Consider the following 16,329-nt stretch of genomic DNA (forward strand, 5'->3'; position numbering starts at 1 on the left):
AAGTGAGAAGCCTGGCACAAGTAAGTGGAAACAATGCCAGGACTCAGCTAAGGGCCCCGTGGTCGCCAACCCACGCTCCAAAGTTCAGAGCCCTTAGGGCGTATCCTTATGACAGTCATACATGCGCGTACCAGACACGCACAAGCAGTTTCATTATGTTATATCTTAATTTTGTAACTGTAACCCCCCCCCCCCAATTGGGCGATCCTGGCTACGCTACTGACTAAGAGCATGGAAGGACATACATGAACCTCGACGTGAAGTGCCAAAGTCATCTCACGCACCCATCGTGACGTAATCTGTAGTCGTGAGCAATCCTTACATTCATCGTTCTCTCCTAAGCGTCACATTGCCCATAAGAGCAATCTGAAATTCTCGCCAAGAAAAAGAAGATTGTTTGTAAATATCTGTTTGTTTTCTTTTTTAACTTAATAGACAACTTACTCGGTAATACAACATTGCCACAACTTTTAAGAAACCAGACTGCGGCGGGAATTTACCCACGACTGCGTGCCGAGGACGAGGAGGGGGAGTTGTTTGATATGGTGATATGTGACGTAATCGGAGGGAGTTGGCTATATATGAGCATCCGTAGGTTATCCCCACACATCGTCCGAACACCATGAGTCGTACAGCTGTCTTGTGTGTTGTGCTGGTGGTCGTGGGATGCGTCGTAGCCCAAGACAAATACCCAGAGACGTATGACAATATCGATATTGAAGCTATTCTAACCAACGACGAGAGTAGGGCTTTGCACGTCAACTGTCTGCTCGATGGTGGAGCCAAATGTCCTGAAGCAGCCTTGGCGTTGAAAAGTAAGTATTTCTTACCACTGTCCGCTTCATGATGACAGTTACAATAATTATACTTGATGTTCAACAAAAATGATATGTGTCTACTTCTGGCAGGATTTTGCATATTATTATTATTATTATTATTATTATTATTATCGTTGTCATTGTTATTATTAGTATTATTTACAGTAAAATTTGTTTACGTCTCACCGACAAAGATAGCTTTTATGACGACGATGCGATACGAAACGGGTAGCAGTGAAAAGGAAGAGGACGTGGACTTAATTAAGGTACAGCCACAGCATTTGGTTGGTGTGAAAATGGTAAACCACGGAAAATTACTTTCACGGCGACCAACAGTGAGGTTCGAACCCACTATCTCCCGAATGCAAGCTGATAGGTACTTGACACAAATCGCTCGGCCACTTGCCAGGACTATTATTATTATTATTATTATTATTATTATTATTATTATTATTATTATTATTATTATTATTATTATTATTATTATTTCACTCGCCGTGGCGGTTCACGGATCGGGAGATTGGCTGTTGTGACTTCTCCTGACCTCTACTGCTGTGATAGAATAATAGGAAGGTCTTTGACATGCGGCAGATTTTGAGAATGACAACTACTACTGCTAACATGTGTTTATTCCTCCCCTGAAGTGGGGCGAGGCGGGCCTCTTAGACAGTAACGCTGTTTCTCAGGCTGGGAGATTCGTTAGGGTAAAGGAGATGCGTGTGAGGGTTGGTGGCCATGGCCTTTACTACGAACTGTCCTGGTATTCGCCTTAGTGCAGGATAATGGAAAACCACGGAAAACCATTCTCAGGACAGCCGACGCTCGGGACCAGCCGTGAGGTCCAACCCTTTCCTGTCTCCCGAATACAGAGGTAGAGCCGTGGCCACCCCTCCTCTGCTCGGTTGGCCGGTCAGAGTGCAGACCTGTTGGACCACCGACCAGAAAAATTACAATCTTCTGAATTTGTGGAAGTGTATAGGCGATGCTGAGGTCCTGCAGGTGTTGTTGCAGCTTAATGTGCACAAGTCCTGTGGCGGAGATGACTAAAGGCCTCACTGCTACTAGGTCCATTTCCCAGAGTTTCCGAACTTCTGCTGCAAGGTCAGTGTACTTTTCAATCTTCTGGACACAGGCGTGGTGGACATTGTGATCTAAAAGTACCGTCACATCTAGAAGATCAATCTTCCTAATCTATTTGTCAATAAGGACAATATCCGGCCTGTTTAATCTTACAGTCCTATATGTCTGCAGAGATCGATTCCAGTACAGCCTGAACCTTTCATATTCGAGCACATCGGATGATCAGTACTCAAAATATGAGATTTTGACATCTTGATTTCGTCTCTGTGTTTCTTAAAAAAATTACGTATTATTATTCCACAACGTTGTGCCCAGCTAAGGAGAGCGACTGTACATATTTAGCAGATGAATTTGCTGAATGGTATGGACAGAGTCTTGGGGATGGCATACAAGATGAAAATAAATAGGTCCAAAACAAAAGTAATGGAACAAAGTCAAGTGATGCAGCAAACATTAGATTAGGAAATGAAGTATTAAAGGAAGTAGATTAGTATTGTTACTTGGGTAGTGAAATAACTAATGATGGTAGAAGCAAGGAGACATAAAATTCAGATTAGCACAAGCCAGGAAAGCCTTTCTTCAGAAAAGAAATTTGTTCAACTCGAACATTGATATAGGCATTATAAACATGTTTTTGAAGACTTTCATCTGGATCTGGCATTGTACTGAAGTGAGATATGGACGATAACTCGCTCAGAAATAATAGAAGCTTTGGAAATGTGGTGTTACAAAGCAATGCTTAATGTGAGAATGAAGAGATACTGAATCGAATTGGTGAGAGGAGATCGAATTGGCTAAATGTGACGAGAAGAAGAGATGGAATGGTAGGACACATCTTAAGACACCCAGGACTTGTTCAGTTGGTTTTTGAGGGAAATGTAGGCGGTAAGAACGGTAGGGGTAGACCAAGGTATGACTATGACAAGCATATTAGAGTAGATATAGGAAGTAGTAGCTATGTAGAAATGAAAATGTTAGCGCAGTGTTATGGAGAGTTTCATGAAACCAGTCTATGGACTGACGACTCAAACAACAACAACAGCAACATGCCTCGACTTGATTTCTAACTCTTGGTGCACAAGTTTTGCTACCTCACCATGCCGATGAGTATATTCCTTATCTGCCATGGCCTTACATGCACCCACAATGTGCTTCACAGTCTCAGCTGTTTCTTCATATCCCCTGCATTTGTCGTTCACTTCTTCCTTTATGATATATTTGCGGTAGTTACTGGTGATTATGACTAACCTGGATTTATATCAGGAACACGTCTCTTACTGCGTGGAGTTAGCTGTGTTTTAGCCGAAGAGTAGATATTAGTCTCTCCAACGGATGGTTGATTTAAATGGTGAGGATATGAACCATGGAGTTCTTTCGGTTTCCAGGCTTTCTGTAGTTGTTCTGTGTTGCCAATTTTTTTCCACTATTTGTTTCACGCCATCCGACGCGGATAGGTCTTATGACGACGATGGAATAGGAAAGGCCTAGGAATGGGTAGGAAGCGGCCGTGGCCTTAATTAAGGTACAGCCTCAACATTTGCCTGCTGTGAAAATGGGAAACCACGGAAAACCATCTTCAGGGCTGCCGACGGTGGGGTTCGAACCCACTATCTCCCGAATACTGGACACTGGCTGCACTTAAGCGACTGCAGCTATCGACCTCGGTATTCTTATTCTAATTCTTATTCTTTTTTTTTTGCTAGTGGCTTTACGTCGCACCGACACAGATAGGTCTTATGGCGACGATGGGATAGGAAAGGCCTAGGAGTTGGAAGGAAGCGGCCGTGGCCTTAATTAAGGTACATCCCCGGCATGTCCACCAAGATGTTAAAGAGAGAAGAAATGGGAAACCATGGAAAACCACTTCGAGGATGAGTAAGGTGGGAATCGAAACCAGTCCTCCATGGATGGCAGCTAATCACACTAACCACTACACCACAGAGGCGGATATTATTATTATTATTATTATTATTATTATTATTATTATTATTATTATTATTATTATTATTATTATTATTATTATTATTATTATTATTAAATAAACCTGTCAGGAATGTATGTTATTCATCGTAACAAACTCGTTTGAGAAGAAAAATGAGAAAATGTTACTGGATGTATAAGAATGCAAACAAAGAGTAGGCCTACAACTAGAATAACTGTAAGTAGTATATTAGACTGTAATACCGCTCCCTGGTGCATCGGTTCACGTAGATAGGCCTGTATTCAATCCAGGAAGCCCAGATACGAGAACGCGCTTAGCCTGTAAAATATAACAGATAAGGGAAGTTACATTCTCTCTCTCCCAGTCCATACAAAAGTGATTTTAACATGGATATGACTTTGAGCTGGGCCATTGGCGTAGCCGGGATCGTCCGATGGGGTGGGTTCAGGGGGGGGGGGTTGAAAATGAAAACCTACAACCTATTTTCTAGTCAATGACCGGGTCAGAGATGGAATGAATGAAGCCCCCATCTTGCGGCGAGGATAGGAATTGTGCCGGCTGCCGAAGCCTGTCTCACTCTTCTGGGTCAATGATTAATGACTGACAGATGAAATGATATTGGAGAGTGTTGTTGAAATAAAAGATGACAGGGAAAACCGGAGTACCCGGAGATAAACCTGTCCCACCTCCGCTTTGTCCAGCACAAATGTCACATGGAGTGACCGGGATTTGAACCGGGGAACCCAGCGGTGAGAGGCCAACGCGCTGCCGTCTGTGCCACGGGGGCTTTAGGGAAGGGGAGGGAGCTTATAGTTAGTAAATGATGGTAGAAGACTGTGAAGGTGCATGCATGACTTGTCATTACAAGGACAATGATACAAGTGAATTACAGTCTGTTTGTTATACAGTTATATCGCTGAATGTATATTTAGTTTATTGTGTATTGTCAGTTTCTGTTTAGTCTCTTTTCGTAAAGATTCCATGGTGGGGGGGAGGGGGTGTTGTAACTGGAATTAGCATCATCAGTTTAGCGTAGAGAATTTGGCGTGGACAGAAAACCAGTGTTCGTCACCTATCTGTACTAAGACGTCATTACCGAGTGCCAGAACTCTGTTTTCAATAAACAGTAGGTACAAATGGCACCGTGTTTTAAACAAGTTCCCACTGTCCTTGACCGGCGTTTCGTCTAGTTCACAGCAAAGGAAATAGAATTATTCTCACAATAAGTATCTTGCCAATATGTATGGCCATAAAATCGTGTGCCAAATCAGCGACCATTTTGTTGTACGTAGATTTTGAGAAGTGGTGCTATCTTGTGACATGGCATGGGAATGTTCTATTTTGTAACAGCTGTCATATTGATGGACGTAGATCACGGTGCTAAATATTTCTTTCGATTTATCGGAACTCCTTACCTCCCCTGTGGGTGGAGTGAAAAGATGCATTAAACAAGGCGGTCGTAAACAATCTGAACCGGGTACATAAGCGTTAGACGGTTGGTCATCCTGATAAATAATTTGGAATCACTGACGTGATATCCCGTACCGTTGTCATTTTATGAATTGTTGAAGTTAGCCAATCAAATCGCTTCGGGGGCGAATTCAAATGGGATTTTTGAAGCGGTGTTGCTGTATCTACACCTGCCTTCAGAGCCGAGAAATCAGGTTTCAGCTGGTATCACCGTACCGTACTTACTATGGCGCAATCCTGTCACCTCTGAGATCCGTGATCGACTCCCTCCCCTCACGAAGTTTCTTAGGGCAGTCAAGCCGGTCTTAATCTACGTGCTAATTTGGTAACGCCGCCTCGCAAAGCGATCTGATTGGCTACATTCAACAGCTGGTAAAATGTTAACGGCGTGAAATATCTAATCATATCTTTCAAATTATTTATTAGTATGACCATTCCCCTAACGCTCATATAGCCGACTCACGTTGTTTCCGACCACCCTGTATGTCGTTGGAAGCTACTAAGAGGGGAATAACCAAAGAATATGTACTCGCTCTCGCCAGCCTGGTACTTCCTGGAAAGGGCTAGTGAGTCAGACTACCCGGGATCTTCCACTCGGCCTTGAGGGCATGGCCGGCCTGTCCGTGAATTGTTCTCGTCGGCTGGCTTACCTGTGAGTTTCTGCGAGATGCAACGAGAATGTTCCGACTCTAGCCACATAGCGAATATTCTGGTACGCGTCACCCGAGCTACAAAAAGGAGGCTAGCCCCGGACAGTCGGTCCGTGTTGCACTGCGTGGTGGATTCCGTGTGGAACTCATTGTTTTACCCCGCGGTGGAGTCAGTGTAGGAGTCAAGGTTAGACTCACTGTGGGGCTCAGAGGTGGAGTCAGCGTTGGACTTGGTGTGTTGAGTTTCGATGGCCTGGCTGAGGATAACCGTGGCGTGGGCTGTCGCTAGAGTCTCACCGGAAACTGAACAAGTGGTTGTTGTTGCGGTGTGCGTGTGTATGTGAGAGAGAGAGGGTGAGAGAGAATTTATTGCGTCATCCTGAAATAAATTAGAGTAATAAAGCAGATAATGTTTTATTCGTAACAATATTCATGAATCTATGCTTTTCCGTGTGGCATATACCTTTTTTTGGGATGATACCCAATACACTACGTAAACATGACTCCTTCAAAAACAACAAACCTATAATTGTTACGTAACTGTTGATATGGTGATCAAAGCAATCGAACCTCCACTTAACTTGTAATCTGAAGCACAGAAACATTATTTTTTTATTTTTAATGCCACATGCAGCCTAGGATTTTCATGAAATTGGGATGGAAAAAAACTGGAATAACCGCACTCAGGACAAGTTAAATATAGCATGGATTAGGAACAATATCCTCCACTGTACCTTCCAAGTCGTGGACTGATAAAAGAGCCCACGAGCAAAGATAAGGAGAAAAATATGCACGAATAACTTGAAGTCGGCGGGTTCAATCCTTGCTCAGTCTGGAGGTACTTGAAGGTTTTCAAATACGATAGTCTTGTGTTGGTACACTTACCGGCACGCAAAAGAAGTCCTATGGAGTAAAATTATGAAATATTCCCGTTACAAAAATCGTCAAAGTAGTTAGTGCGCTTGAAAACCAATAACATTATTACACTACCAGAATTTGCTACCTCTGAGTAGTGAAAGGAGCCAAGTCAGAATGAAATGTATCGCTTGGTCTTCACGAGGATCATTTACTGTACGAATGTCTATTCTTTTGTCCCGTTTCCTAATACGGAGTCAGAAACGAGGTGAGGTGAAATTTTATGCCACGATTTTAGGGCCGGTTGCTCTTCGTCTTGCGAACCTCAGTTGAGGAACTATTAAAGATTGAATTAAATATGGTGAATGAAAATAGGTAACAAGGTGGATGGAATCGTTTGTAGCCTATGAATAGGAATATTCCCGGCATTTCCTGGAAGTGAAAATGAGAAACCACACAAAACCATTCTCATATGAAGATCCTTTACTCGTAGACATTAAATAGGAAGGGTTAGGGGAAGGGGAGTGACGTAATTACTGCAGCTGGTCAGCAGCCGGCTTTCCAACTGGTTGCCTGAGGTTTGAATTATGGTCGATCCAGAGCTGGAATTTTCACATAAGATAATAAAATAAAAATCTCTCGGCGTCAGGTGGGGCATCTGGTTTAAAGTCTAGGCCAAAACTACAATTTCCAGTGACTCCAGAAATACCTGGGATAAACTGAAGAAAGTTTATTACATAGACAGGATAAAATTTAGTGCGTCGGAAAGTTAGATACCCTGACACTAAGTAGAAATTATTACAATACATTCTTCAGAGTTTCCAAAGAGTGCAATGCAAAAGGTTTCATATTATTTATAGCCTATGAGAGAGTGGGGGTGGGAGGTGGGGAGAATAATCGGTTGAAAAGAAGTTGTGAGTTCTAGGTCCAGTACTGCACTGGATTGGGAGCTACTACCTGAACCCTACGACACTTCTTTGATGTATGTATTTAGCCCATTTTTTGCTCTTCATGACGCTAACCATATGTGGAGGGGCGTATTTACTATTGCGTGTTCTGTGCAAGCTAAATAAGAATGAGTATTTAGACGAACACATACACCCAGGCCCCGAGCTAGATGGAGTTAAACAAAGGTTGTCACTGGTACAATCTGGAATCGAACCTGGATTCCTCTGAATCACAGGCCACCACTCTGACAATTCATCTGTTGATTGCAAAGGTAATTAATGATTTTATGACCTTTTATCATCTGTTTCGTAAGAATGAGGCCCATAGAAATCATTTAGTAACACTTACACATCACTACAACACCGGCCAAAAAGGTCATTACGGTGTCCCATTTTCTCCCAGAAACGAACCTTGTACTCACTTATGAAGTAATTTAACACATCCATAATAGTCAGAGATGGTACACAATTTTCTAAAATCCTGACGAGACACTAATTCCAAATATACTACCTAGTTAAATTTTTGATGCCTCCTATGGAGGAACATTCTTTTATTGTTAAGTTCTTTGATTTGTAGCCATAATTGCAAGGAAAAATCATCTACTCAGCCTCAGAAAAACATGATTAGTGGCATCTTTCCAGGTTCGAGAAATGGCTCAACTTAAGACTTGATAATTTCGTTCATATTTAACACCGATACGAAGCTTTAATCACCTGGTCCTACTCTGTACCACCAACGGTCCTGCACAGAGCTGCTAGAGTAAAGCGATAATGTAGAGTATGGGTCCTTCGTTAAGCAGAGGAGAGCAACGTGTGAACATTTCATAGACACTGTTTACGATTACCGGAAGAATACAAAACAACAATTCTGTACAAAGTACTTTTAAGTAACTGCTGGTAATGTGACCATTCTCACGGAACCTCTAGGTTGAATTGAATCATAACCACAGGATCATGATTTTTCATTTCCAAAATATCATATGCTTTGATCGGGACTCGAACAGCGCCTTCCTTTGTGAGACGCCACTGACAATGCCTGACGGTTATGACGCTTGGAAGGACACAGCAAGACAATCAGTTGTAAAATATTATTTTCACTGTCTATTCTTCTTTCCATCAATTTATTTCGTAATATACATATTGTACAAACTTTCAATGTTTATTGGTTGTTTTCTGTGCACTAAGGTTAAAAATGGAGGGTATTATTTCCTACCTTCTAAGTCCGTTTACCCCCTAGAGTCGTATATTCCCTCGGACTCAGCGAGGGATTCCACCTCTAATGCCTCAAGGGCAGTGTCCTGAAACGTGAGACGTTGGATCGTGGATAAAACTGGGGTGGAGGACCATTTCCTCTCCCAGGCAGCTTCACCTGCTATGCTGAACAAGGACCTTGTTGGGGAGGGGAAGACTGGAAGGAAAAGGCAAGGAAGAGGTAAGGAAGCGGCCGTGACCTTAAGTTAAGTACCATCCCGGCATTTTCCTGGAAAAGCAATGAGAAACCACGAAAGACAACGTGGAGGATGGCTGAAGTGGGAATTGAATCCCTCTACTCAGTTAACCTCCCGAGGCTGAGTGGACCCCGTTCCAGTCCTCGTATCACTTTTCAAATTTCGTGGCAGGGCCGAGAATCGAACCTGGACTTCCGAAGATGGCAGCTAATGACACTAATCACTACACCACAGAGGTGGACGGGGTGTTATTTACTTATTTTATTTTCAGTACTTACATTTAAAGCACATATTGACACAGTAGTATTATAGTGGGAAGTCGAAACGCTCTATGGCGAATCCAAGCGTTTTGGAACAAGTGTCACAACATGTCTGTATACAACATACAAACCAGAGTGGTTCTGTTGACATTAAGCCACACCACATACCTCCAACAGTGGTTATTAAGCGGTCATAGCTCACGAAGTCGGAGCCACCTTTCAAGAACATCTTTCTAAATTCTTTGCATCAGTGAACAAAAACATCGCCTTAAGTTCAGTCTCGGTTTTAAGTTTCAATTAATTGCTTACCCTAAACGATACCAATCACTACGTTGCATCGAAATCAGAGACCTATGTGGCGAACTTTCTTTGTTGGTTTCAAGATATTTTTAAAAAAATTCTTGAGTGTGTGTGAAGTGTTCTTTTATAAAACAACCTTTCCGTTTTCCTGCATTACACTAATCTTACGTCTTTTTCACTGTTTCCAGAGAGGTTACCTGAAATTCTCGAGACGAAATGTGCCAAGTGCACTGCCAAGCAGAGGAGTATTATCAGAAATATCGCCACTTACCTCAAGAACTACAGTCGCGAGGAGTACGAGAAGCTGGCCAATAAATACGACCCTGAAGGAATTTATGCTCCACAGTATCCAGAGCTTTAATTGAAGATTGGAAATTAGACTTCAGTCTCCCATGTACCTTATTTCTAAATAAAAAACTGTTTTCTTTTTACAAAGTTGGAAAGATGTGTACCTTTTGATTGTCTTCAGAGTTGAAAGTTAGACATAAGCCTCCCTAACCCGAATTATAATGCAAGTGCGGTATCTACCAGTCATCCCTGCGCCGACGCAATATGACGTCATTCCCACGTGCAGTACAAATCCTGCTGTACGGGCTGCGTACCGAAGCTGGCCATGACTTCATGACCGAAGTTGCGGGGATCATATCCTTGGGCAGTCTCCTTAAAATACAAATCACCACCGCTGCAGTTGGTATATATTTAAGTGTTTAAATGCGAAATACCTCTTCAGCAGAATCAATGGCAAGTTAAATAATTCCTTTCTTCAAGGGAAAATCACAACCCTCTGGAGTCCATTAATGTTTACAATTGAGAGGGCATTCCCTTTCTAGAAGGTACCCTACAAGGTCACCAGACGTCGACTATCATTCCAGCTTATTCATCTCTATTTTGTGCAAGGTGGAGTAATTCTTGAGGTTTTCGTACACCCATGTAATCTTGAATGTTTCTCAGTCGTGATTCTCTACGACCGTATATTTTCCGCTGCAGTATTAACTTTATAACATGTGATCGATTACCCCTCACTACATGCCCTACGTATACGGATTTCCTATTTTACGGTTGTCAGAATTTCTTGCCCATCATTGGCTATTCTCAGCACATCTTAATTGGAATCTCGAGCTGTCCTCTAAATGCAAAGCATTTTCCTGGAAGGAATATTAAATAAATATGATTATTTTCATCACTACCGTTACTTCTGCGGTTAGTCTCTGATTTGACTCCCTACGAATTGGTGGAATTTCAGTGGTTTACAGTTAAATCCCTTGGCCAAAGAACTGAATGTGTGTGCTATTATCAACATTATTCTCTTTCTCTCTCTCTCGCAAAAACTCACTACCCACCCACGTCGGAGAATTTGCATTAAAATGGCTATCACCAGATTGGTAATGCGAATAGTAGTAGTTGTTGTTGTGGAAGAATACTCTCATTCCCTAGTTCCGAAATGCCTGAAACTGGGAAGAGGATATTAATTAATTAATTAATTTATTATTATTATTATTATTATTATTATTATTATTATTATTATTATTATTATTATAGCCTGCGTGGCTCAGGTGGTACCGTTCTGGCCTCTTACCACTGGGTTCCGTTGTTCAAATCCCCGTCATTCCATGTGAGATTTGTGCAGGACAAAGCGGAGGCTGGACAGGTTTTTCTCCGGGCACTCCGCTTTTCGCTGCCATCCTATATTCCGCAACACTCTCCATTAAAATTTCATTTCATCTGTCAGTCATTAATATTTACCCCAGAAGAGTGCGACACGCTTCGGCAGCCAGCACAACTCCTATCGTCGCCGCCAGATGGGAGCTTCATTCATTTCATTCCTGACCACGGTGAAAATGTAAACAAACTGTAAATTATTATTATTATTATTATTATTATTATTATTATTATTATTATTATTATTATTATTATTATTATAAAGTACCTAGTGAACTGGAAAGCAACAGGACCTGATTTTGTATATAATTAATTAAGAGGATGTATGCACTACATGAGAGGTTAGAACAACTAATCTACGAAATAATCCAAAACCCAGACTTGATCGATGAAGAGCTTTATGCTGGGATAACATATTTGATTCCAAAAGTCCCGAATGCAAACATACCGCAGCTCCTAAGGCCAATTACATGCCTTTCGAATTTATTCAAATTAATCAGCAAAGTGTTCGCGGTAATAGTCAATGATTTCTGTGACGTGAACAATATTATCTCTAGTAATCAAATGGGAACATGCAACCAATGTCAAGGCACTAAGGAACAAGCGCTTATAAGCAAAATCATAAACGAAAAGTACAATAATAAATTGTGTAATGCTTGGGTGGACATTCAGAAAGCATATGATTCGTTGTCACATTAATATCTAATTGAATGCCTACGGAAGATACATATGCCAGAAAACATCATTAAATTTGTCAATAGAACACTTGACAAACAGAGAACAACATTAATATGTGAATAAAGTGGTCGGTGACGTGAAAATAAATAGAGGAATATTACAAGGAGATGCTCTATCACCCAAGTTGTTCGTAATTGCTATGGAATCGTTAAGCAGAATTTTAAATAAGAACTGCGAGAAGATCCAAGCAGATGAACATGGAAGAATTGAGTACAACTACCTCATTTTCATCGATGACATTAAATTGTTCGCCAAAGATGTGCACACATTGAACGAGCTGAGCCAGTGGACGAATCAATGTCTCAACAACATGGGTTTTACAATCAATCAGCAAAAGTCAGCGAACAATATCAATTCGAACCATATCTTTGGAGAGAAGGTAAATGACGTGGAAGGATACAATGCCTAGGAATATTAGAAGACTCGAGAAATGTAATTAAAGCCGAGAATAAAGTTATCATAGCCAACAAGATCGAATCACGGGTAACAAATGTATGCCAAACAAAGTTGAACGCGAGAAACCTGTTTGCAGCAATGAATGAGTATTCGTTGTCAACTATTAACTATTATATTGGCCTGATCCCGTACGAGCACGAAGAATTTAACAACATTGATCTGAAGGTGAGAGGAATCTTGAGAGATCATAATATCGTCAGAACAGAAGGTAATATGGAACGACTGTACCTGAAAACACGTGAGTTAGGGAGAGGACTACAAAATATCTCTGAGAAGGCCGAATTGATTTTACTTGAACTATGTAAATATTTGTCAACAAGCACAAGAACGAAGTTAATCGCAGAAAGTGAAAGAAGAAATGCAACCCATCCTGGACTGATTGAAGAACATTTGAAACGGAAGTACCTAATTAAGGAAGGAAACGATGTCACGGTAAAAGTAGTTAAGCAGAAACAAAAACAGATGCGAATGAATCGAATCATGGCTAAGTCAATGGATTCCACATTGTTCCGTGAACAACAGGAGAAATTTGTTGACGTAAAACAGTCATCGTTATGGCTAATGAGGGGGAATATACCTCCACAGGAAGAAGGAATGTTCTGTAAGATACAAGACAGAAACATCTTCTTTAGTCATGGGAGTTTATTCCAGAGGTGTCCACACTGCAACCAGGGCAATAAGACACTAGATCTCCTGGCAACACAATGTGGACGAATGCTTAATTTGGACTACAAGAAACGCCACAATGACGTTGTCAGATGCTTGCATTTCATGTTAACCAAAAAGTATGGGCTGAATAATTCTAAGAAAATAAAGGACTATAAAGTTGAAAATGTCGTATCCAATCAGCGGATTAGAATAAAGTCAGGCGTAATCATACAGACTGAGCTTCGCATTGAACACAATAAACCGGATCTAATGATACACGACCTTGTAAAGAATGAAATCCTATTAATTGAAGTTGGAATCACAAACAAAAATATCCTGAAACAGACTTAAACCACTAAAGGAAGAAAGTAAGATATGCTAGCCAGTAAACTCTCACTTATGTACAATGGAGCCAAGGTGACGATAGTCCCTGTGGTAATAACGTGGGATGGGCTAGTCACCAACTTGTTCAAGAAGCACATGAACAAATTGGAAGTGAACAAACAGCTACAGGCCTACCTACAGGCCATTGTACTAAAAAGAACGTGTGAGAGTGTGCTAATCGACTTCAGACGAGGCAACTTGAATAACGAGTTGTGGACGCAGGACTTGCAAACAATGATGGACCAGATGGAGGCGGTCCTGGTACCGTAAATGGTGTGCAAGAAATGTGTATACAAATGCGTAGAATCATTGGATGTAACATGGACTTGACAACTAATTGAATAAATGTTCATTATTATTATTATTATTATTATTAATGATAATATTATTATTATTACTGCGATTCCGTGGCTTACAGACAAAACGGAAACGCCTGGGTTGAGTGGCTGGACAGGTATCACTTATAGTAAATATTTACCTTAACAAAATGTGGATATTTTATGTATTTCTATTCTTAAAATTCAGATGGAGTAATTTAATGACATAACATAGAAGTGTTGAAATATAGCTTGAGCATATTTACATAACAATGAGCTCGTCACCTCCAACAATGCATTGGACTTAGAAGTTCTTAGTCAGGTACAAAATAAATTGGGAGAATCTCCCAGTCGTTACCTCACATATGGAAGAGCATAGTTGCTCCGAGAATGTATAATTTTACAGGAGTCTAAGCTCCAAAAATACAATAAAGGCTAGCCTTAATCAAGCAATCAGTTGCTGTTTACAATCTCAGTTACACTCGCTAACCTCTACGGTGACCCCACTTCAAAGTGTTCATACCCTGGTTGCCCCATGGCGGGCTTATCTATTACAAAGTTCCACAATTAGTTTAAGTACTGTTCCCACAGGGAAACAAAACGTCGACCGGTTACCCTAAGAACTATAAACAATAAACAGGGACATAACTACCCATACTACAAGGCATTAAGGATAAGAAGGAAAGGTTACACACAACAGGCCATTAACAAAAGGCAAGGAGACGAAACACCAACACTCCTTAACCCTTAACGAACATTCTGGATGAGCCTAGAACCTAAGTAGGCTTAATGCCCAATCACACAGAGGCTAATTCCATACTAAATAGAGTGACTAATGGGGGAGAAAAATTAAAAGCCGCGACAAGATTTCCAAAATTTAGAGGTTGAAATCTTTAGTCACTCAGTTCTAAAGTTGAAGGGGAGAGATCCCAGGTTCACCACTCGTGTTCCCTTGCATTAAATGTTTTCCCAGCAGGGAATATAAATAGAGTCAGAAAACTGCGCAGAAAGTTCTACATTTCACCCCAAAAGAAAAAGATAACATATGGGATATTAAGAAAACTGCTGAAACATTCCCCTCGAACTATCTGCAGACACAATCACATGTTTAGGTAAATTCTGCCATTATAGCGCTGGATCTTCTTCAAGCCGGCCACACTCCTTCCTCCTGCCCTCTCTAAACTCCGTCATGTCGCATTATCAATATCCGTAGCAAATTAGACAAGACGGCCCTAAAGTGATCTTTTTAAATAGTTCCGTAGGGGTAAGTTCCAGATTAAATTAAAACACAAAGCACTGATGGGCTAAATTTCCATACACACTCCCGAATTTGATTGGCTAGAGAACCTAGTTACACGCATGTGATAGGCAGATTACATTAGAGGAGAAAACAGGTGAAGGTTTGAGAACTTCGGTACAATAAAAAAAATCATCAAAGAAAAGTTTTACCAACTAAATCAACAAAAATATCTTCAGCAATTAGTTTGTGTTTAGTCCACCAGATATCACTAGAAAATAAATAGCAGAGCCATCCCACCATCGGAGAAGAAACTTTTAGAAAGTTTTTAAAAATTCGTGTTCACTGACATAGATGGGCATAGAGACGGCGCCCAGTTTAAGTAGCCGAGGAACGTGTGTTCCTGTTATTATTATTATTATTATTATTATTATTATTATTATTATTATTATTATTATTATTATTATTATTATTATTATTATTATTATTATTATTATATATCTAATTCGCTGGGGCCATCAAGGACCACGTTAAGTCTTGTTGCATTTGACACTGAACTTGGCCTTCTTTAGAGCCCAAATTTCCCTCATTCTTTGTGAGTGGGCCTGCTTACGCTCCTCTGTCCAAGGGGCACCGTGTCTTCTCTTCGGTTGCTCGTCTCGGTTTAGCCCGTTCGTCAATATTTTCTTGCGGAAGAGATCTCTGTTAAGGGCGTCTTCAGCTGAGATATGTAGCATTTGCAGGTCTTCTTTGGTATTTCTAAACCAGGGATTTGTGGTTTTGGGGGTTGAATAAAAAAAGTGAAATATTTCTTTAGTTAACTTTCTTCCGTCCATTCTTTTCAGATGACCGTAAAATCGTGCCCGTCTTTTTCTGAATTTGTCGGTAATTTTCTCTATTTTGCTGTAGACTTCCTTGTTGGATCTCTTTTGATGGATTCCATTTCTGTAGTTTGATCCCAAAATTCCTCTCACAATTTTGCGTTCTCTTTTCTCCAGCTCTTCAAGGAGTCCTTTGTTGGCATTTAGAGACAGGGTTTCGGCTGCATATAGAACTGCTGGCTTCAGAACTGTTTCATAGTGACATATCTTGGTGTTTTGGGAAAGGCATTTTTTGTTGT

At 40.9% G+C, this 16,329-nt stretch overlaps 1 protein-coding gene across 1 annotated transcript; it reads left to right on the plus strand.

Moving 5' to 3' along the window:
* The first annotated feature begins 619 nt into the window (after positions 1-619).
* LOC136874938 (ejaculatory bulb-specific protein 3-like) lies at positions 620-10,205 on the plus strand. The gene is made up of 2 exons (XM_068227671.1): positions 620-815; positions 9,959-10,205. Exons 1-2 carry the CDS (start codon positions 623-625, stop codon positions 10,129-10,131), a joined length of 366 nt encoding a protein of 121 aa, XP_068083772.1. The 5' UTR covers positions 620-622; the 3' UTR covers positions 10,132-10,205.
* The last annotated feature ends 6,124 nt before the right edge of the window (positions 10,206-16,329 follow it).

The sequence above is a fragment of the Anabrus simplex genome, chromosome 5 (genome assembly GCF_040414725.1).
Source record: "Anabrus simplex isolate iqAnaSimp1 chromosome 5, ASM4041472v1, whole genome shotgun sequence".
NCBI classification, from domain to species: Eukaryota; Metazoa; Arthropoda; class Insecta; order Orthoptera; family Tettigoniidae; genus Anabrus; species Anabrus simplex.